The sequence below is a fragment of the Chenopodium quinoa genome, unplaced genomic scaffold (assembly GCF_001683475.1).
Source record: "Chenopodium quinoa cultivar QQ74 unplaced genomic scaffold, ASM168347v1, whole genome shotgun sequence".
Classification (NCBI taxonomy): domain Eukaryota; kingdom Viridiplantae; phylum Streptophyta; class Magnoliopsida; order Caryophyllales; family Amaranthaceae; genus Chenopodium; species Chenopodium quinoa.
The window spans coordinates 4,337,466-4,361,227 of record NW_018743252.1 but is presented as its reverse complement, the minus strand read 5'-3'; the positions used below and the strand labels follow the sequence as shown (position 1 = coordinate 4,361,227).

The following is a 23,762-nucleotide window of genomic DNA, read 5'->3' as shown; positions in this document are numbered from 1 at the left end:
TTAGTGTACCATGTAAAATATGATTAATATACTAATTTTTCTTGGTGTTTAGAACAGTCACTAGGACGAGTAATAATAATAGAACTTCTGAAATCGAGAGGAAAGCCTTAACCACATGAGCTATTGCAAAGCTTAAGATCCATTGTCATTCATTGACAAAAATATATAACGTACAACTTGGCTAAAATATGGTAAAAAAAATATCTTAGGTAAACTACCTAAAATATGATAAGCAAATATCCATAAAAACAATCTTTTCTAACATTTTTTATACTGTGTATATATCTCTATTATATAAGGCAAGAGGGGAGGGGAAATTAAAATTTGGTGTCCGACTTTTAAACTTCCTAAATTTCCCCTAATAGCTAAACAAAAGAATGAAATCTTACATATAATCGTGAGTTTGCAAATTTTGAATACCTATTTCATTAATATATAAAATAATAATAATAAATAAATAAAAAAGCAAAACAAAACAAAAAAAGCAAAAAAATCATTGACTTACTTAAATATACTAATCAATCAACATTCAACTATTCATATTATTATACAGTATTAACTATTATTGTCTCAAAATAATAGATTTTTGCCAATAAAATATGCTACGAGTATTATTTTCATCTATATATCAGAATGTGTGATTTAAAACAAAAATTTTAATTATGTACTCCTTCCGTCCCTTTATTAAATGTCTATTTCTAGCATTTATTACTCACATAATAAAAAGAAGTATGTATCTAATTAAGGAAAGGGAGGAGTATTAAGTATTAACAATTCACAATATTCAATTATCTATAACTTATTAATATAAAAAGTTTTGGAAATTTTTTTATTACCAATGTATTTATCATCTATCTATAAAAATTATACAAACTATATGAATTAAAAAATTAGAATTTTCATGCTCCTGTATATTGTTTACTTCTTTATTTATTTATTTTTGAAGGGACTTTATTTATTTTTATTCCATAATCATGATAATTTAATACGGAGTACCATTAAAGTTTTAAAAGCTTGTTAAATCTTTTATGTGATGTCATTTTTAACACCATTAAATTAATAAACAAATCATCTTTATAAGAGATACTTATCTAGTTCGGGCATTCGTTTTACAATACTCCGTATTAAATACTCCTTATGAATTTTACTTTCAAAAATAGCAATAAACTTGAAGTTCATAATAGTTATTACATCCAGTATAAATATCAAGCGCGCATCGCATGCATGGCTAGTATTACTTTTAAGTTAGGATTAGAATAAATGCAAAAGAAAGAATAATATAAAGTTCTGTTGTAGCCCTTTACGCCAATGGCATTCCTTTTTTTTTCCTAATATTTCTTCAGGAACGGTGGGCATGGTAAGGTTATACTTCATACATTAATTTGCATTTTATCTTGTAGTAGTTACTTTAATTTATGTCGACAGTTATCCAATAATTATGGAAATACCAATGGTATAAATATTTTATCTTGTACTAGTTACTTTAATTTTACTTTTTTGTTTGTTTGTTTGTTTTTTTTTTTTTTTTTTTTTTTTGACAAGTTTAGTTATTTTTACTTAAAATGAATTAAGCCTTGATGAATATTTGAGTCATGACAAAATTTTAATTTGCATTTTCAGAAGATACAGGAGTACGGGCCATACGGTAGTGAAGATAAAGAAGAAACGAAGTGGTCCGTGGAGATTGGTTGGTACGATAAGATTGTAGAAGTGTATATTGCCCATACAAATCTCGGGATTGAGGGAATCTCGTTCGGCATAATTGATGCAATAGGAAGAAAAATTACCAAGAATGTTGGAGCCACGGTATTAATCATTCCCAATCTCTTCACATTCTAATTTCGTCAATACTAGTAGAGATTTAGACGGTCGTTCCATGCCCCACGGTATAGCTAAAAATTGTTTCATGCTAACTCCTTTGTAAATTATTTTAAGAGTAAACAAGTAAAAATAAAAATAAGGAAATTTTGATTTTTAACACAAAAAAAAAAGGTTGAAATTGGTTTTTAACACCACCAAAATAAATTATTTTAACACGACCAAAATTTTAAAAAATTGGATTTTATCATCACTTAACTGGCTCCGTCAAAGAATCCGTTTAATAGAGGTAACAGTGCCACATGTCACTTTGTTATTGGCTAAAAAAAGAAAAAGATTTTAAAAAAAACAAAAAAAGAAAAATTAATAAAAAAACCTAAAACTACCCAGCCACCCCAGCCCCACCACCGCCACCCTCTTCTCCGCCCCCACCTAGCACAACCACCGCCCCTCGCCCCACCATCAGCACACCCCCTTCCCCAGCCTAAACCCGCACCATCGGAACTCTCCCCCTCCCTTTCCCCCAGGCCTAAACGCCCCAACACAACCAAACCGCAGCCCCCTTCCCTAAAAAAACGTCCACGAATTCGGCCACTAATGGCCGAAAAATCGGCCGGCCAAATCCGTGCCCACTTTTTAGGGGAAGGGGGCTTAAGTTTGGCGGTGGTTGAGTAGTTTATGGCTTGGAGAAAGGGAGGGGGTGGGTTTTGGTGGTGCGGGTTTCAATTGGGGGAGGGGGTGTACCAGCGGTGGGGCGGGCAACGACAGCTGCGCTGGGTGAGGGCGGATAGAGGGTGGCGGTGGTGAGGCTGGGTAGTTTTAGGAATTTTAATTTTATTTACTTTTTTAAAACCAATAACATGGCAACTCGTGTCACTGTAGACCTCACTTAGGGGTCTTTTCGTTGGATCATTTAGAATGGGTTGGAATGGAGTTAGAATCCATTCCATCTAGTTTTTTGTTTGGTTAAGGTTTTTAGTAATGGAATCTCATACCCAAAGGGTTCTAATTTCCACCCATACCCATAGAATCTCATACCCACCCCTCCCTCTAGGATTCACAATCCCTTCCAACAATTAAACCAAACAATTTTGGACTAGTATGGGTTTTAGAATCCATACCTCTCTAGTATGAGATTCCGTACCAATCCGTTCCAACTTGATAACCAAACACCCCCTTAATGAATTTTTGGATAAAACTGTTAAGTGGTGGTAAAATCCAGTTTTCTAAATTTTTGTGGTGTTGAAATAAATTATTTTTTGGTGGTGTTAAAAACCAATTTCAGGCTTTTTTTGTGTTAAAATAAAAATAAAAGTACGAAGAGTTGTCTATGAAATTCAATTCACATTAAATGATAGATTGATGTTTCAAAAAAAATAAAAAAAAATATCGATTGAAAAAAATATTCATAAAATAAAATGGAAGTAGTGAATAGATACTCCAGAAATAAAAAATACTGGTAAAAATATTTTGTACGCTAACTCTTCACATGATCAGTTTTAATTTGAATAGATTCTTTCCGACCACCCAGTCTCTTACATTTATATACTAGTTCAAAATTCATGTTATGCACGGTTTTACAATAGTACGTATTTTATTATTCGTATTAGAAATTGTACAAATTGAAATATTGAAAAAAAAAAGAAAAGGAAAAAAAAAGGTAAATAAACATTGTTTTTTTGTTTTGGTGCAAATGAGGGGCAAGGTAAATAAACATTGTGATACCATAAGATTAATCTCAATGTTTAATTTTATAGTACAATTAATGTGAGATGGAAGGAATAATAATAAATTAGTATTCGATATAAAAGCATACTCTTGTTCTTAATTAAAAAGTACGAGTACTCACTATTATTGACATTATATTCTTGTTGATAACAAAAAAATAATAATAAAATAATATTTTTTGATAATATCTAAGTAGTATTTAATAATATTATTACGTAACATTTTTTATTCTTTACCACTATATTTATTAATTTTATTTAAATTATTATTGTTGAGCATCATTTCCTAAATATAAGGCCAAAATTTCACTATGAGATATAGTAGCAAACATCTTTCAATTAAAAAAAAAAGTATAGTAACAAATTTTTTTGGCGGAATTTTTTTTTTATGAAGTGATGACACGTGTATTTAAGGGATAATTACGGGGATTACTTTAGTATTAATATATAATAAATGATTGATATTTTTTAAAATTTTAAGTATAATAATTTTAGAGCAAACTTATTTAAATCTTATCTACGCTTCTCTGCATATTGAACCAATTTGATCTCTAAGCTTTTTTCTATTTTTTGATTTTTTTGCTTTCAACTTATTTTTATTGATTTTTTGAAGTGTAGGTAATAAACATAAATATAAATTTGCTGTCAAATTGTCTAACGAAATTAATTTGGCTAGACAAGGCCCTGTTCACTTCACCTTAAAAAAAGAATATTCAGTAAAAATAATTTCAATTCAGTAAAATTAATTTCAGTTCAGTAAAAATAAGTTCAGTTCAGCAAAAATAATTTTAGTTCAGTAAAAATAATTTCAGTTCAGTAAAAAGTAGTAAACTTAAAGAAGAAATGTAATAGAAAATCAGTAAAAATAATTTCAATTCAGTAAAAATGATTTCGATTTAGTTAATTAATTTTAGTTCAGTAAAAATAATCAGTAAAAATTATTTCAGTCTAGTAAAAATAATTTCAGTTCAGCAAAATAAGGTGAAGTGAACAGGGCCAGTTAGCGTAAAGAATCACCTAATAATCTTTTATCGCATTAACTTTTTTGTTTTTGAACATTTTACATTTACTTAGTAATGCAGTTTAGATTTAAGATAAATTCTAACTCCGTATAATTGATGGAATTTAACCAAAATGTGAAAGAATAATGCTTTAACTAAGGCCTTGTTTGGTTGACGTAGGAAGTAAATTTCCATGGAAAATTCAAATTTATGGGAAATTACTTTCTTAATAAAAATTTCTAGGAATTACATAAATGTGTTTGGTTGTCATGTGGGAATTTGTAAATCCTACGAATTGTGAATGACCAAGGGTGGGGTGGGGTGGGGTGGGTAAGTAACTTCCCACGTTTTGTGGGAAGTGGGAATCCCATGAATTGTAAGTTTGTAACTTCCCCCATTTTGCTTTTTAATGTTGACCAAACAACATATCAAGAAGGAAATTCACGGGAATTTTAAGTGCCTATGAAAACAAAGGCAACCAAACAATACGTAAGATATATTTTTTTTTTTTTTTGACGGACCTAAGATTATTTAATGTGTGCTCAAATAAGCAATTAATGAATTCCTTGTGTAACATTTTTTGTCAGCTTTATAACTTTGGATTGAAGATGAAGTCTCATGAATTTATAACGCAAATAAGCGGCAGAATTGCGACTGAACCACATAAAACTATTAAATCACTGAAGATACATACCAACTTATTTCCTGGTGGATATTTTTGGAGTGAAGTAAAAACTCAATCGACAGACGAAATATTTTCGATTCAACTCCAAAGTAGAGATGTTATTTTCAATATACATGGGACTGCTTATCTTGAAAAGAAGAAAGGGGTTGGATATGACAAGTTTATACTTTCTTCCTTTGGAATTTGTGTGAAGGAGGTATGGCTCATTATTTTTCACTTATTTTTCATTTTATTTTTCACTTATTGGTTGGGGGTAAGGGATCGGAGAAAGTATAAATGGAGGGTTGTGAGACAAAACAACCATGTCTCACAACTGTTAAAAAATTACGATGGTGCAAGGAAGGAAGAGATAGGAAGAGTAAACTATAAATACAGTCCCTAAACTTTGAATTGACTGAATTTAGTCCCTCAACCACCACATTTGGTGGTTAGTTAATTGACTCTGGACCAAAGTTTAGGGAATTTTGGTGCTGACTGGACCAAAGTTTAGGGACCCTCTAGCTGATTTAATTTGACAATTGGTTTAAATACATTTAAAAGTTTAAGGACCTATAGGTTGAGTTTGCTTTTTTAATTGAAAGTTTAGGGACTTTATTCTAGTGACATAATAATTAATAAAATACATTAATAAAAAAATAATTAGCTTGACACATGGCTAGAACTACACAAATTAAAAATAATTAGCTTGCTCTAGTCAAGATAATTTGTTGGGTCTATATAATTTATTTATTTTATTTAAGTTTGCTAAGACAAATTTCATACAATCTCGGTCATTTGTAATTGTAGACTTGTATTACATTCTTTTTTATAATGCAAGCATTTATATGTTTGTAATTAATTAAAATTAATTGATCAAGCCAGATTAAATACTAAAAATACGGCAATATCGAAATTTTAATTTTACTTATTAATCAAGTAAGTTTCAAACTTACGTAAATTTAACCCATGACATGACTAAGCAATATCATTTACTAGATCATGTCCCGTGCCATGCACGGTAATATATTAAATAAAATTATTGTTGTAATAGGTAGTACATAACATTTTGTCACACATTCTGGCACACATTGTGGCACAATTATGTTAAAAATCTGATTTAATATTTATTTCTTTTTACTTAATTTTATATTTTTCTCAAAAAAAAAAAATATAGTTGTCAATGTATATATTATGGAAAGACATATCAAATATTTTATTTATGTATTATTTTGTTATCTTTTTCTTTATTGTATAAGATTTGTCAAATATTTTATTTATGTATTATTTTGATATCTTTTTATTTATGTATAAAATTTGTTTTCTAAAAATTATTTTTATAAAAAATTAAAATAAGGGACACACCAGAAAATGATACGTGTCATTGCTGGTGTGTCTTTTAGTGTATAGTATTGATTTTTAAAACTATTTTTTACTTTCAAGCATTTTTTTCATAAAATTCTACACTTGAAAGTCTAAGCATTAATTAAAGTCTTACGGAGTATGGTAAATAATCTTTATTTTATTTTGTTTAGGATTTATTTATTCAATTAATTCTTTATTTTTTTTGTTAACAAAATATAATTTTAATTAAATTGACATTTTGTTTTTGTTTAATTTTGCTTAACGCTAATATTTGCTAACACTACAAGAAAATCGCTCTATATCAATGGTTTTGGACCAGCGATTTTTCCTCATTTTTCCGACAATTTTTTTATCGTCGGAATATAGGCAATTTGTTGTTGTATAATCTCGGTAATATATTTTTCTATCTTATGAGTATTTAGTTATTTCATTATTTGTTGTCATTCTTTGAATTTCTTCATGAAGAATACGAATGTGGCCGCACCTCGATGTAAGGTTGCCTACGTATCCGTTAGGAATCAGGCCAAACGTAGCTCTAGCCGAACTTTGCACAAATGTATGTACACCTCGAAGAGTTCTTTTGAGGGTTGTAACGTGGTTAAGTTGATGGTTTGAAGAAGAAAGGGTGAAAAGGCTCAAGACCCGAGAGAAACCCCCCAAGATGTGCAATCGTGTTTTGAAACTTGAAATTTTTGCAAGCTTTATATGTGTTTGCATTTATTATTTTTTTTGCTTTGAATTTTTTCTTTTTAATCAATGTGAGCAATCTCGAAATCATACGGTCCATCGCTCACTTAGCATTCATGTTTCTCAGGCACGGTGCTAAATACTCGATAAGAGACGCGATTCGAGACATGTTCATATATATCAAAGACATAAGTGTAAAGTGGACCTCCATCTAGAAGTGTAGAATTTTATGGAAAAAATACTTAAAACTATTTTGTAGTTTGTTGGTGTACGAATACAAAAGTCCCTACACTATACTCCAGTTTAAAAAAAAATTGCAAGGTCCCTAAATTTTGGTCTAGTCAGCACCAAAAGTCCCTAAACTTTGGTCCAGTCAGTCTCTCAAGTCCCTAAACTTAGATGATCTGAGTCACTTTACTAACAACCAAAAGTAGTAGTTGAGGGACTAAATTCAGCCACTTGAAAGTTTAGGGACCAAAACCAAACTTTTGGCAAAGTTTAGAGACTATATTTATAGTTTACTCTAAAATAAAGGGTGGTGTAGGCTCCATTAATACTTATCAGACATACATTCACGTGCAAAACGGACATAAAATTATAGGGATCACTACCAATGAGAGTATATTTTGTATCACTGAAATTGCAGTGGGATTTTTGTAAGTACCAATGAAACAAAATATAAAATTAAAAATTTTCCTCCATATAATTGTTATTTTTTTTTTATTTTAATAGTGTTTAACTAACAATTAGGAGCAAATATGCCTTCTAGGATGATATCAATCATACCATCACCATCTTCTTAAATTGGGTCAATTTAATATTTTGTATTTTTAAATATATATACCAGTGCTATTTCTCTCTCTCTCTCTTTTTTTTTTCTTTTTTTCTTTTTTTTTTCACTCACTTATTATTAATTGGGTCAAACTAAATTTTTTTTTACCATCCATTGCTACTAATGTACAAATCTAATATAATCACTTGTGTTTTTGTTAAAACTGTTTTAAACGTGTAATTTTTATGTATCAAGTTTTCATAATTTATGTTAGTGTACAAAAAAAGTTATACTTGTTCAAACATACATGCTGGAAACCGCATAGAAAGTAAGTGAGTAGAACAAAAAAAAAAAAAACGAAGGGTGTATAATATTTCAAGCATTAATTTATAAGGAATATCAAGTGTATATATTTGGTAAGTCTTCTGCGTGGCTGTATTGTTTTTTTTTTTTTTTGTTTCATATGAGCCACTAGGGCAGGGATGAGAATCGATCCCAGGATCACCTGGCCGCATTGATTTATAAGAGTATGTTGTATTCATTCATATGAGTAATCTTAGTTGTTAGGGAGCAAAATAATAGTAATCCCTTTTGTTCATAAAAATGACCCAAGTTTATTGTACGGGTAATAATAATCAATTAAAAAAAATAACCTCAATTTTTCATTATTTATTCGAGTAACTCCTATTATTTTGTTTTAAGTTTTTTTAACTAATAAAGTAAAAACTTAAGTTTTTCATTAAAATAACCTCATTTTCCCATATCCGTCAAAATATATATTCATATTTGCTCATTTGAGTAATCCCTATTATATATAAAGTGGCCACACCATGTGGCATGCTTGTAATTAGCCACATATAATACTTTGTGTACATGTTTTTATATAAGAAAATATATAAAATTTGAGTAATTAACTTTTTTTCGTTCAGGTTAGGCTATCCACAATGAAACATGGTCCATATGGTTTTCCAGAAATTGGAGGAGGTTGGTCGATAGAGCTAGATAGATTTAATTATATCAAAGAGATAACAATAAGCCATGACGACATAATACATGGAATTGGGTTTGTCAAAGTTGATGCATTTGGAAAAATATCAACTAAACAATTCTTTGGCGGCAACAATGGAGAGACATATAGGGTAATATTATTTTAGTGCTTTCTGAATCCAACTTCTTAATTACGGAATATTTGACATTTCTTATTCAATTGGATTACTCTGGATTCAATTTTTTCAAATTATTTTACTTTTATTATATGATGATCAAGCATTAATTATTTTGGAAAGTGTTAAATGCCGTCAATAATTATTATCTAAACCTCTCACCCACGCCCTTGTGGCTCTCTAAACACAAAAAAAAAAAAAAAAAAAAAAAAATTATCAACACCGCCAATAATTAAAGTAAAAGGACATCAATGCCCTTACTAAACTGCACCCATCGCCAATAATAGTGAATCTTTCTTGACTTTAATTTGCTTATTCTTCATTAGCTATTGTTATTATCCATATAAACGTACATGCATGTTTGTAACTAGATTGTCTATATAATAGGAATATTTCTTATATTATAAATCTTGTATGTAATGGATGTTAACTAGATAAAATAATTAAAATTTTGGGTATTACTCAAAATCTGTGATCAAATCTTTTTTAGTTTTTACAGGCACTCCCCTTATATTCCATAATAGTACTTCTACGTTTCTCTAATTATTTTTTATTCTTTTTAGGTTGTTCTAAAGCATGACGAGTTTATACAGAAAATAAGCGGGAAAAAAGGATTTTACAATAGTATAAGGAAAAGCGTGATCGTGTCATTAATAATATACACACCAATATATGGCGAAGTGGATATAAATCATGTGGATCAGGATACAATTGTGAGGACTTGCAGCCGTTTTCAACTCCACTTCAAAAAAGTGACGACTCCATTAAAAGTATCTTTGGAACACATGATAATATGCATCTTACTTCGATCGGATTTTCTGCAAAAGAGGTAAAATCATTGTTTGCACATTAAATACAACATATATATGTCCTCAGTTTATTTTTAATTGCATCATTTGTATGATTATAAACTTTTATATGTGGTTGACCACACCGTGTACTGTAACTAACGTTTATGGGAATTACTTCGTTAGAGTTATAGGAGTTACTCAATTAGTGTTATAGGGGTTACTTCGTCAGTGTTATAGGGATTAATCAGTCAGTGTTTTAGGGTTTAGCCGGTCAGTATCGCTGGTCAGTATTATAGGAGTTAATTGGTCAGCGTTATAAATGTTATTTTGTTCTTTTACAAGCAGTTACGTAGTGTGGCCAGCCGCACATAAATGCTTTGATGTATGATTTCACGTTTGCCCAGGTATTTTTTTTTGTCATTATTAATATCTTTAATTAAAAATGATTAAAAAGTTGTTATTTTAAAAGTAGATATTGAGACAAATCTAACTAGATCTCGACTATATTTTTCCTAACAGATAAAATCACAAAAGATGGTCGAAAAAGATTGTATGCATAATGTAAAAGTCCAAATGGTAAAAAATAATAAATAAATAAATAAAAAAGGAAAAATTCATGGGAATAATCCCACCTTTGGGCCATTCGTTTTTAATAATCCCACCTTTGAGTTATTTTTTAATAATCCGACCTTTAGCCCCCATTCTGTTTTAATGTTCCCATTTTACCTGAAACCGGTTGAGAAGGTAATTTTTTTTTTTAAAATTAATTTACACGTGTCATTACTTAATTGATAAAAAAAAATATTTAAAGAAACAAAGAAAAAAATAAAAAGAAAATTAACAGTCCCACCCACGACCACCCTTCCCACCACCAGCCACGGCCACCTCCCGGATCCCCCCATTCCCGGTAGCGCCCAAACACCCCTCCCCCGCGCCGGTGCTAGCGACGCCCCTCCTCTACCCATTGAACACCCTTGCAATACACCGCCACCCCCGCCGCGACCAGCACCCCTATAAACACACATCAACCATAACCACCACAAAACCACCATTTAGCAGCCCCGCAACACCGCACAGCCCGTAACACCAAATAACCACCATCACCACCAACCTATTAGCCTAAACCATCAACCGCAAGATCCATCTCCACCTCATCACCGTCAGCCGCAAGACCCATCTCCACCGCACTGCCATTTTCGCCCATATTAAGCATCGCAGCCCCCACAATCACTAATTCGCCACCCGCAATCAATAATTCGCCACCTGCAATCAACAATTCAACCACCACGAAACCACCTTAGCTCGCAGCACAACCTACAACTGCCGAACTTCGCGCAACCCAAAAACATTAAATCAATCATTCGACCTTCACCAATCAACAATTTGGGGTGGGAAGGCGGGTTGGTGCTTCAGGCGAGGGGGTTCAGGCCAACACCGGAGCCGGCGCTGTCACTGGGGGTTCTCGTGACCGGAGCCACGGGGCAGGGGTGTCAGGGGCAGCGGGGAAGTCTTGGGCTGGTGGTGGTTTTGTAAATAATTATTAATTTTATTTATTTTTTCTTTAAAATTTTTCTAAATATTATCAATTTTTTTGACCAATCACAGGTTTCCATGTGTCATGTAACCTGTTATAACAGGTTACATGACCGGTTAGGACCAATAAAAAAAGAATGGGGGTAAAGGTCGGATTATTAAAAAATAACTCAATGGTGGGATTAAAAACGAATGGCCCAAAGGTGGGATTATTCCCATGAATTTTTCCAATAAAAAAAAAAAAAAAAAAAAAAAAAAAAAAAAAAAAAAAAACCAATGTAGGAAGTGTGTGTGTGTTTGTGTACATGGAAGCTGGTTAAAAATTAAATTTGTGCATTTAATAGAAAATGTATATGGAGTATACATTTTATGCTTCTCATTTTAAGAATTCTCTCATTGGATTCCAAACCTGTATATATTATGGTCATATGGAATCCTATTAAAATCGTCTAGAATCTAGATTCTTAGTTTCCAAATGTTACAAAGTGAAAGTTTGTAATACGTACCCAAATGAATTGTTACTCGTATTTCAATATTGCATTGATAGCCGTGTAAGATACCGAATAGGACAAAGAAAACGAAATTGAGGAAATTAGATAAATAATTAAGATTTTTGTATAAAAAAAAGGAAAAATTCATGGGAATAATCCCATCTTTGGGCCATTCGTTTTTAATAATACCACCTTTGAGATATTTTTTAATAGTCTGGCCTTACCCCCCATTCTTTTTTAATGGTCCCAACCGGTCATGTAACCTGTTATAACAGGTTACATGACACGTGTCGGCCTGTGATTGGTTAAAAAAAATATTAAAAAAAAAAACAGCCACCCTTCCCCTCCTGCTTCTCCCTCCCCTTCCCCTCCTAATTCTCTCTCTCCTATCTCTTCCTCCATGATCACTCCATCACAACCACCACCAAGGAAACGACTGAACTGAACTCCCCACCCACGTCCATTTCCCGGCAGCCACTCCCTTACCCTGCCTCAGCCTCGACAACCACCCTTCCCCCTGCCCCACCGCTAAAACCACCCTCTTTCCACAACCTTTTGACCAGAACAGACCCCCTTCTCCAGCCCCACCCCCGAAATCGCCCCTAACTCGAATCCCCCACTCCGAAACCACCTTAAACCCTCACCCTATAAATCCACACCCCTCTCTTTCCCCCACCCCTCGAAACCGGTGTTTTAGTGGTGAAGGACCACCAGTTCGGCAGTGGGGAAGGGAGAGAGAAAGAGAGGGTGCCCGAATTCTGGGGTGGGCCGGTTTTGGAAGTGGAGAAGGGAGGGGGTTCGATTTCCGTTACCCTCAAAGGTGAACAAGGGTTTCGGGGATGAAGGGCAAGGTGGCTAAGGGGAAGGGGAGGGGCAGCAAGGTGGCTGTGGGAAAGGGGGGCGACAGGTCTTTCGGGGGGAAGGGGCATGGTTGAGGGAGGAGGAAGAAAGAAGAGGGTGAGCTTTGGGTGGTGGTAATGGAGGAATATGGTAGGAGGGAGGAGAGATCAGAAAGTAGGAGGAATATGGTAGGAGAAAAGAAGTTTTCTGATTTTTTGTTTATTTATTTTTTTATTTTTTTTTTTTTAATTTTTGACCAATTAAGTAACGACACGTGTAAATTAAGCTTTTAAAAAAAAAATTACCTCTTCAACCGGTTACTGGTCACCTGGGACCATTAAAAAAGAATAGGGGGTAAAAGTCAGATTATTAAAAAATATCTCAAAGGTGAGATTATTAAAAACGAATGGCTTAAAGGTGGGATTATTACCATGAATTTTTCCTAAAAAAAATGTGTTATGAAAATATACTTCCTCCATTTTTTTTAATCGCTATGTTTGGAAATTGACACTATTTAATAATATACACATTTATTTGATTATCTTTTATGATTTATACATTAGAAAAAATGTACTAATGTGAGATCTTGTTAGAATCGTCTTAAATTATAATTTGTAAATATATATAAAAAAAAAAGTTTCCAATTGTTAATTACTAAATATTTCGTATAATTTAAGATATTAATGTTATAAAATATGTAAGGACAACCGTTGAATCCTCAACGTTGCCCGAAAAAAAAGTAGAAGTATTCATTTCGTCTAACTTAAAAATAGTAAAAGTAATTTTTTAGTCTAATTTGGTTTGCACTTCTTATAGGTTGATCTTTTGGAAATTCTTCATGAAAACAAAGATGAGAACAAAACAACTCAAGACCACCACGCTAGCAACAACCAACAAAACTAGGGCCTCTAGACTGGACTGGGCCTTGATGGCCGGTTTTCCCATTTGGCATGGGTGGACACGTGGCGTGCCTCGATTGGTCCGTAGAGGACGTATCTGTGACTGACACGTGGCAGGCTCCTATTGGCCTTCGTGAAGGACACGTGGCGGAACCTGGTTGGTCCACTTGTCAAACGGTGATTGGTGGATAAAAATCCCCTAATCAAAAACCATGCTGCAATGACTAATGAAGGAGTCGAAGGCCAAGTGAATTATTCTTGAGATAGCTGCAATTTTAGTGAGTTAAAAAAATAAGAGGGTAATTAATTTGAGTAGGTATTATGTGAAACCTAACTCACCCGTGAGTCAATATATAATGACATCATATTTAGACCTAAGAGAATAAAAAATAATTGGGTGAGTCGGACTCACAGTGAGTCCAATATATCTAATAATAATAATCTAATTATTGACAATAATATTCTAATATATGACATTAATATTCTAATATCTGACATTAATCTTGACATTAATATATAATCTAATATCTGACAATAAATTATTAGATTATTAATGTCATATATATATTAGAATATTATTGTCAGATATAAGAATATTAATGTCATATATTAGAATATTATTGTATATTAAAATATTTTTGTCAGATATATTGGACTCACGGTGAGTCCGGTCTCATGCAAAAGGTTCTCTAAGAGAATTCTTCTATCTTAAATTGTATCATATTAAAAACATCATATTTTTTTAATTTTCCATTCATATTAGATTTCAATCATTCCACACTAGATTCTGATTTTTACATATCATATTTTGCCTCTTTTATATCATACTAGATGAAAGCCCATGCGATGCACGATTTTTCGTACATATATCTCAAGAAAAGATATTTCCTATATACTCTAAGTGTTTTTTTTATTTTTTATTTTTTTATAATTATTTGATTTATTTTACAATTTAATAATTTCAGACAAAAAAAAACAAAAAAAAAACAAATAATAATTTAATTAAAATGATATTACCAATTACAAAAGTATAATTTTTTTTAATGGAATTTATAATGCGACTTAATTTATTGTTGTTTTGTATTTTATTCGTTGTTGTTAGTTATATGACAATAATATGATATCTTTCAAAAACAAAAAAAAATAAAAAAAAATTGCAAGTATGGTATTTCATTGATTACATATTAGGATAAAATCTTTAATGTAAAAAGATAATAATTTTTTATTTTTAAAATAATTTAAATCCTAAATAATTATTTGTTGCTTTTTACACTTGAAATTAAACTCTCAAATCTATATATCACTAGATGGAAGCCCGTGCAATGCACGGTTTTTTCATCTAAGACTTTTAATAATTTCAGACAAAATTACAAAAGTTTAATATTTATTTTTTTTACTATAATTTATAATGAATTTATTAAATATAAATAAATTATAAATATGATATTTTTTCCGTTATATAAAATCCATAATGTGAAATGATAAATTCTTAATAATTTAAATCCTAAATCATTATTCATTGTTTTACCATATCTTTTATTTCGATAGAATCACCAACCTCGTCCACAACCAACCTACTACATCAATGGATAAATTGACCCGTGAAATGTTAGCCAAACTGAAATTGATATAAATTAAACTTTTACATTTATATAAAATAAATCAATATATTTACCAATAAATGAAAAATTGTTGCGATATAAAATCAAATCTATGCATTGGAATTTTTTCATCATCTCCAAAAAAACCAAAGTCATCCAGATGTTAAGTATACAACATCTAATCGTATGTCATTACATAAACAAATAATCGTTAAGTATCCTAAATAAATACAATGTAACTAATAATTACAAATATAAATTTAAACATAAGATTTTAAAAATTACCCGGACATTGATGACCTAAAACTAACACAAAATTATTAACACAAAATTCTCTGATCTTGATGGGGTTTTGTATTGATAAAAAATTTTATTTGTGTCGTATGACGTGTTAGGTCTGCATTTAAATACACATTTAGGAAATAAAACATATACATATAATCGTTGAGTATCCCAAATTAATACAATGTAAGTAATAATTAGAAATACTAATTTAAACATAGGATTTTAAAAATTAAGCTAAAAATTACCTGGCCATTGATGACCAAAAATTAACACAAAATTCGCTTGATGGGGTTTTTAATTTATTGATATAAAATTCTATTTGTGTCGTACGATGTGTCATTTTATAATGGTAGGTATCACAAATTTTAATTTAATTATAACTAACGAACAATTTGTATTTCTTATCATAAATACTATCAAAATTTATCTTATAATGATAGATATTAAACTTTATTAGAAACGTTTTGACAGGCTTAAGTCGTATCACCTAATCAAAAGTAATTCCTAAGTCCTCTAACTAAAGTAGATAGGGAAGTAGGGTCGAATTCACAGGGAAACAAGATTCTTCTATTCCTAATTAACAATTATAGTCTAAATTACCAAGTAACCAAATTTGTGTTTATGGGAATTAAACTAATAATGAAGCTAAACAAATAAATCTAAGGAGATAATCAATAATAAAAAGCTATAGGGTATAGGTTCACCAATAAATAATACTCCAGGGTAAAACATACGATCAAATATGAATGCATAAATTAACCAGATTATAAAGGGCTGTAGCTACGTATTATAGTCACATAATTAATCTACTGGTATTAAATCTCATCTCTCGAATCTCGACCTAACCATTAATAGATTAACATGCCTATTGAAACTAAGCCTAAACATCAATTCTCATCTGTCGAATCTCGAATCAATATTGCTATACTCATGCAATTAAACCAGGCCTAATCTAATTGCATAGCATTAAATTAATCAATAGGAAATTAATCAATCATCAATAATAAACAATAATAATTTACCCCTTCGTATTATTCATGGGTCCCCACGACCCTAGAATAGAAATCTACTCTGACATAATTGAATCTAAACTAAACATAATAAATAAACAAGACATGATTAAATCAAAGCAATTAAATTACTAAGAGTAAAGAGAGAAGAAATCGTTACCAAAATAAATGGAAAATAATTAATTGCATAATACTCAAGAGTGTGTAGAGAGAAGAAGTGCAGAGAGAGAAAGTAAGAGAGAAAAATAGAGAGAAAGAGAGAGAGAAAGAAGTTAACAAAAGCGTATTTATACAAAACTCTTAAAGCTAATTAAAGAAAAAGATAAAATAAATTAAAACATCTTAATAAAACACGCGCCCGGTCGGGCGAGGCACCGCCCGGCCGGGCGCGCCTTCTTCACACTAAATGCCTTGCTCGCGCCCGGTCGGGCGCGCATCCGGGCGAAGCATGCCCTGGCCTTCTCCTCTCGCCCGGCCGGGCGCGCCTCAGGGCGAGGGCACTGCCCGGTCGGGCGAATGCTTGGGATTACTCTTCTTCGTCCTTTGGGCCTTGTTACCTTAGCCCAATTTGTCATCCTTCTTGGATCGAATTGCCCAAGCTCCAAATCTCCTCATTAAGCCCTGAATCACCGGATTGAATCATCAATTACGGTCTTGGGCTTCGAAACACGATCATATAAATACGTTTCAACTCCAATGTTCGCGGTGGCTCAACTAAATGCCGGGAAATGCACCAAATCTGCAGTTTCTAGTAGAATAATACCACAACTACGAAAACACATATTAGTAATAAAATTGGCTCTGAAGAGCAAAAAATACTCCTAAATATGATCATGGGACGGGGATAAAATACTATATAAAATGAATACATCACGTTTATCAATTAAATATTTCTTAGTATATTTTTTTTGGATTTCTTATACTCGTAGTATTGAATTAATAAATTTATCTTTTCCTATATTTTTACTTTATTTTTTTTTTCTGTAAAATAATTTAATTTGTGGATTATAATCTACGTGGCATTAAAATTTTTAGATATATCAAATCTAATTCGTTACTTTTATCTAGGTGGAGACATAATTTTTTAATTCAAAAATAAAATACAAATCTTTCTTCTTATTGGTCGAAATAAGTATATTTCTTAAGTGGCGCTCCGAATGCCCTCCAAAAATGCCTATTTTATTTATATAATATTAGATTAGATTATTATTATTATTATTATTATTATTATTATTATTATTATTATTATTATTATTATCATTAAATAAACTTTTTAAAATCACTCTTGAAAATTGTATAAAATTAGGGCTATATATAAGCATTAAAGCCATTGATGACCAAAAATTAACACAAAATTACTAACACAAAATTCTCTTGATGGGGTTTTTTTATTGAACTAAGTTTTGTTTGTGTCGTATGATGTGTCAATTTATAATGATAGGTATCAATAATTTTAATTTAATTATAAGTAACAAACAATTTGTATTTCTTATCATAAATACTATCAAAATTTATCTTAAAATGATAGATATCAAACTTTATTATAAGCGTTTATCATTTAAGATGGAAGCTCGTGCGATGCACGGTTTTTAATCTAAGATTTTTTATTATTTGATTTATTGAATTTAATAATTTTAGACAAAATTACAAAAGTTTAATATTTATTTTTTTTTTACTATAATTTATAATGAATTTATTAAATAAATAAATTGTAAATATGATATTTTTTCCGTTATACAAAATCTTTAATGTGAAATGATAAATTTTGTATAATTTAAATCCTAAATCACTATTCACTGTTTTACCATATCTTTTGTTTCGATAGAATCACCAATCTCGTTTGATATAAATTAAAATCCTATGTTCAAATAGAAATACTATTCATTTGTTTAAAAATATTGGTAAACATAGAAATACTAATTTAAACATAGGATTTTAAAAATTACCCAACCATTGCATGCCAAAAATTAACACAAAATTACTAAAATAAAATTCGCTTGATGGGGTTTTTTATTGATACAAAATTTCGTTTGTGTCGTATGATGTGTCAATTTATAATGGTAGGTATCACAAATTTTAATTTAATTATCATTAACGAACAATTTGTATTTCTTATCATAAATACTGTAAAAATTTATCTTATAATGATAGGTATCAAACTTTATTATAAGCGTTTATCATTTAAATATTTCTTATTATATTTTTTTTGGATTTCCTATACTCGTAGTATTGAATTAAACAATTTATCTTTTCCTATATTTTTGCTTTATTTTTTTCATTAAAATAATTTAATTCGTGGATTATATATAATCTACGTGGCATTAAAATTTAGATATATCAAATCTAATTCGTTACTTTTATCTAGGTGGTGACATAATTTTTTAATTAAAAAATTAAATACAAATCTTTCTTCTTATTGGTCGAAATAATTATATTATGGTTTTTTCATCTAAGATTTTTAATTACATAATTTATTGTATTTTGTAATTTCAGACAAAATTACAAAAGTTTAATATTTGTTTTTTTTACTAAAATTTATAATGAATTTTTTAAATATAAATAAATTGTAAATATGAAATTTTTTTCCATTATATAAAATCTTTAATGTGAAATGATAAATATTTAATAATCTAAATCCTAAATCACTATTCATTGTTTTACCATATCTTTTATTTCGATATAATCACCAACCTCGTCCACAACCAACCTACTACATCAATGGATAAATTGAACCGTGAAATGTTAGCCAAATTGAAATTCATATAAATTAAATCCTTACATTTATATAAAATAAATCAATATATTTACCAATAAATGAAAAATTGTTGCGATATAAAATCAAATCTATGCATTGGAATTTTTTCATTATCTCCAAAAATAACCAAAGCCATCCATATATTAAGTATACAACATCTAATCGTATGCCATTACATAAACAAATAGTCGTTAAGTATCCTAAATAAATACAATGTAACTAATAATTACAAATATAAATTTAAACATAAGATTTTAAAAATTACCCGGACATTGATGACCTAAAACTAATCCAAAATTACTTACACAAAATTCGCTTGATGAGGTTTTGTATTGATAAGAAATTTTATTTGTGTCGTATGATGTTTTAGATCTGCAAGTAAAAAATATTTAGTAAATAAAACATAAACATATAATCGTTGAGTATCCCAAATTAATACAATGTAATTAACAATTAGAAATACTAATTTAAACATAGGATTTTAAAAATTAAGCTAAAAATTACCCGGCCATTGATGACAAAAAATTAACACAAAATTCGCTTGATGGGTTTTTTATTGATACGAAATTTTATTTTGGTCGTATGATGTGTCAAATTATAATGGTAGGTATCACAAATTTTAATTTAATTATAATTAACGAACAATTTGTATTTCTTATCATAAATACTATCAAAATTTATCTTATAATGATAGGTATCAAACTTTATTATAAGCGTTTATCATTTAAATATTTTTAGTATATTTTTTTGGATTTCTTATACTTGTAGTATTGAATTTATAAATTTATCTTTTCCTATATTTTTATTTTTTTTCATTAAAATAATATAATAAGGGATTATTATAATCTACTTGGCATTAAAATTTTAGATATATCAAATCTAATTCGTTACTTTTATCTAGGTGGCGACATAATACTTTAATTCAAAAATAAGATACAAATCTTTTGTCTAATTGGTCGAAATAAGTATATTTCTTACGTGGCGCTCAGAATGCCCTCAAAAAATGCTTGCTTTGTTTATTTATATTATATTTTGTATATTTCTTGTGAACTCTTGATGTCTAACAAATTATCTGTCTTTTCAAATTTTTGGACATAAAATGTTTAAAGAAGGTAAAGTTTTTATTGCGTTAAAAGTTTTAATTTTTTTTTATGAAAAAACATCTTATTAATCGGGTATTTAGATAAAACCATTAATTTCATAAGATAAATTTTATTTTCTTTAATAATTTAAATCCTAATATCCCACGGTTTTTTATACATAAAATCTCATAAAAATAATTTTTTTAATTAGATCATACTCATAATATTTTTGAACATTAAAAATTATAGTTTTTAGATGTAATATTTCGATGTAAAAAAATTTGTATTAAAAAAAATTTCGATAGGATTACCAACTTTGTTCACACTGATATCTCTTCCATCTAATAAAAGTGGATAAGTAGAACATGTTAGCAAAAATAAAATTTATATAAAATTAATCTTTATAGTCTTATAAAATAAATTAAATTATTTACCAAAAAGTTAATAATTGTTATGAAATTAATCTAAAAATTGTAATTATACAAAATTAAATCTATGCATTGGAATTTTTTCCCCAATTGCCCAAACATTAGTATTTTGGAAAATTGAATCATTATTTTATTGTCGCTGACAATGCGTGCAATATTGCTTCTTATTTGTAACGACTGAAAAGTATCTAATGGAGTAAATTTTTTCCTTCAATCAATTTTGAACAAAATTGTAGAACAAAGTTGACTTTAATTGAGGTATGAATGTAATAACCATATAATTAAAAATTAAAAATTAAATTAATTTTATGAATTAATTAAGCTACCTAAATCACAAAAAATTTGTTTTAATCATAGAATAAATTGATAAAAACTAAAAGGTTCATTACAAGATTAAATAAATGTAAACGATTTATAAAGATATAATACCTCCTCATCCAATAGGACCATCAGGCGAGAAACTCGTACTTTGATATTCCAAAGATCTTTGCTCGAATATAATTCTATGATTAAATTAGATCTGCATGTAAAAACAAAATTCAGTAAACAAACATAAACATATAATATTAAGTATCCCAAATAAACACAATTTAAGCAATAATCACAAATATACATTTAAACATGGGTTTTAAAAATTAGGCTTAGAATTACTCAGCCATTGATGACCTAATAAAATTGACACAAAATTAATGACATAAAATTTGCTTGGTTTGGTTTTTTATTGATACGAAATTTTGTTGGTGTCGTATGATGTGTCAATTTATAATGGTAAGTATCACAAATTTTAATTTAATTATCATTAAGGAATAATTTTTATTTCTTATCATAAACACTATCAAAATTTATCTTATAATAGTAGGTATATAAATCCTATATCTAAAGATGATTATTTTAAAATATAATTTTTAGTTTTTTAAATAAATTAAATCCTAAAAAATCAATTTTGTTGTTTTTACTTATGTGGATTCTTAAATCTCATTCGTCATTTTTATTTAGGTGGAAAACGAATTTTTTAATTCCAAAATAAAATAAAAATCTAATTTTTAATTGGTCGAAAATATACCTTTGCTTATGTGGCACACCGAATGCTCTTAAAAAATGCCTACTTTATATATATAATATTAGATTAGATTTAGGTATACCAACATTATGAGATTTTGACTCTTTTATATCATAATTTAAAAAAATATTATTAGAATTTTTTTTTTAATATTCGATTTAGATGATTTTTACATCATATTTTGACATTCTTTAATCATATTTTGACTTTCTCTACATTCAAACCTGACATTTTATAGTAGGTTTTGAGATTCTTATACACTCACATTTTAATTTTTTTTTTCTTATTTGATTTTGTATTCTTATATCATATTTTGATTTTTTTTTTTATACATCATATATAGATAATTTTATATAACATTTTCAACTAGGAAGCACGGAAACGGACTCGGACACGGACACGGACACGACACGGACACGGGAAAACGGCAATCCTGAAATAGGGGACACGGGTACGGCGTATAACAAGTCATATAATATATTAAAAAAACGAGAATTTGACAACTAATTCAATAAAACACTAAATAATTAGCCTCAAAACACACAATTTTAATTAAACAAGTAAATGAACTAAGTGTACGGACATAGTCTCATACATATCAAGAAACCATCAAACCAAATACACTAGTTTATATCAATGAAGATAGTCATGATTAACCCTAACAAGTCCAACAAAACACATTATTCACATCACAGCAAAATTAGCAACAACAAGAACCACAAAAACTGAATTTTCTACTTATAGAACCACTAATCAAAACTAAAATTAGAAACTTCTCTCAAAGCATCAAAGTTTTCTTATATAATAAAACCAGATCAAAGAAGCTTAATAACACAATTATAAAGCCTCGTCATTCACGTTGGTAATACACTCTTTAATCAACCAAATATGAAGGAGATAAATGCTATCAAAGCTCCAAGTATAAAAGCAAACATAATTACACAAATCCCAGAACAATAGGAATCAAGACACAGTGAACATTGCATCTTCAAAACCCTAGGATCCACATGCTACATTTAATAAACACAAATGAAAAGAATAATCCAGAAGCAATATTCCACTGATCTCAAAGAAGATACATTTAAATAAAATTAATTAAATTAAAAAATCTAACTTTTCACAAATTTAGAAAGAAGTGTATGAGGTATTCTTGTGCACATGCTCACCAAACCCAGATTCCAAAAACTCAATTATTATTATTATACTATAAAATCCCTTACAAAATTTCTTCAATTTCAACCAAAATTTCTTTGATACCCACAAATTTCGTCCGAGACATCCAATTACCCTTCAGCTTCAACTTCTAAATTTCTAATTACATGATTCATGAAACTGAAATGCAGAAAATTAATTGAATTTAAAAAAAAAAAACGTTGAGAACCATACCTGGGAGTCTGGGACAGCAAGTCAGCAACGACAATGAGAACGGTGGAGTGGTGGGTGGTGGCTGAGGACGAACAGCGGCAATTGAATGAGGCAGAGGCAGCGACGACAGTGACTGAGTGACACCAAGCGTGGAGCAACGACGACAGTGGAGCAACGACGACAGTGGAGCAACGACGACAGCTGACTGTGTTGATGCAAACGGTGGAGTGGTGGGTGGTGGGTGGAGCAACGACGACAGTGACTGAGTGATGACAATGGTGATGACTGATTTCGCGTGAGGCAGAGAGGAAGATGAGAAATCGAGAAGTGGAAATAGGCAAGGAGGCAGAGAGGCAAAGCAGAGAGCAAGACTTTAGGTTATTTCCCGTGTCATACCAAAACGGCCCGTGTCTAAGGGTGACACGGCC

At 29.9% G+C, this 23,762-nt stretch overlaps 1 protein-coding gene across 1 annotated transcript; it reads left to right on the top strand.

The window, feature by feature from the left end:
- Window positions 1-968: 968 nt before the first annotated feature.
- Window positions 969-23,711, top strand: LOC110734880. Its single transcript, XM_021915009.1, has 7 exons — window positions 969-1,357; window positions 1,621-1,806; window positions 5,134-5,427; window positions 8,961-9,170; window positions 9,758-10,023; window positions 13,666-13,803; window positions 23,639-23,711. Exons 1-7 carry the CDS (start codon window positions 1,355-1,357, stop codon window positions 23,709-23,711), a joined length of 1,170 nt encoding a protein of 389 aa, XP_021770701.1. The 5' UTR covers window positions 969-1,354.
- The last annotated feature ends 51 nt before the right edge of the window (window positions 23,712-23,762 follow it).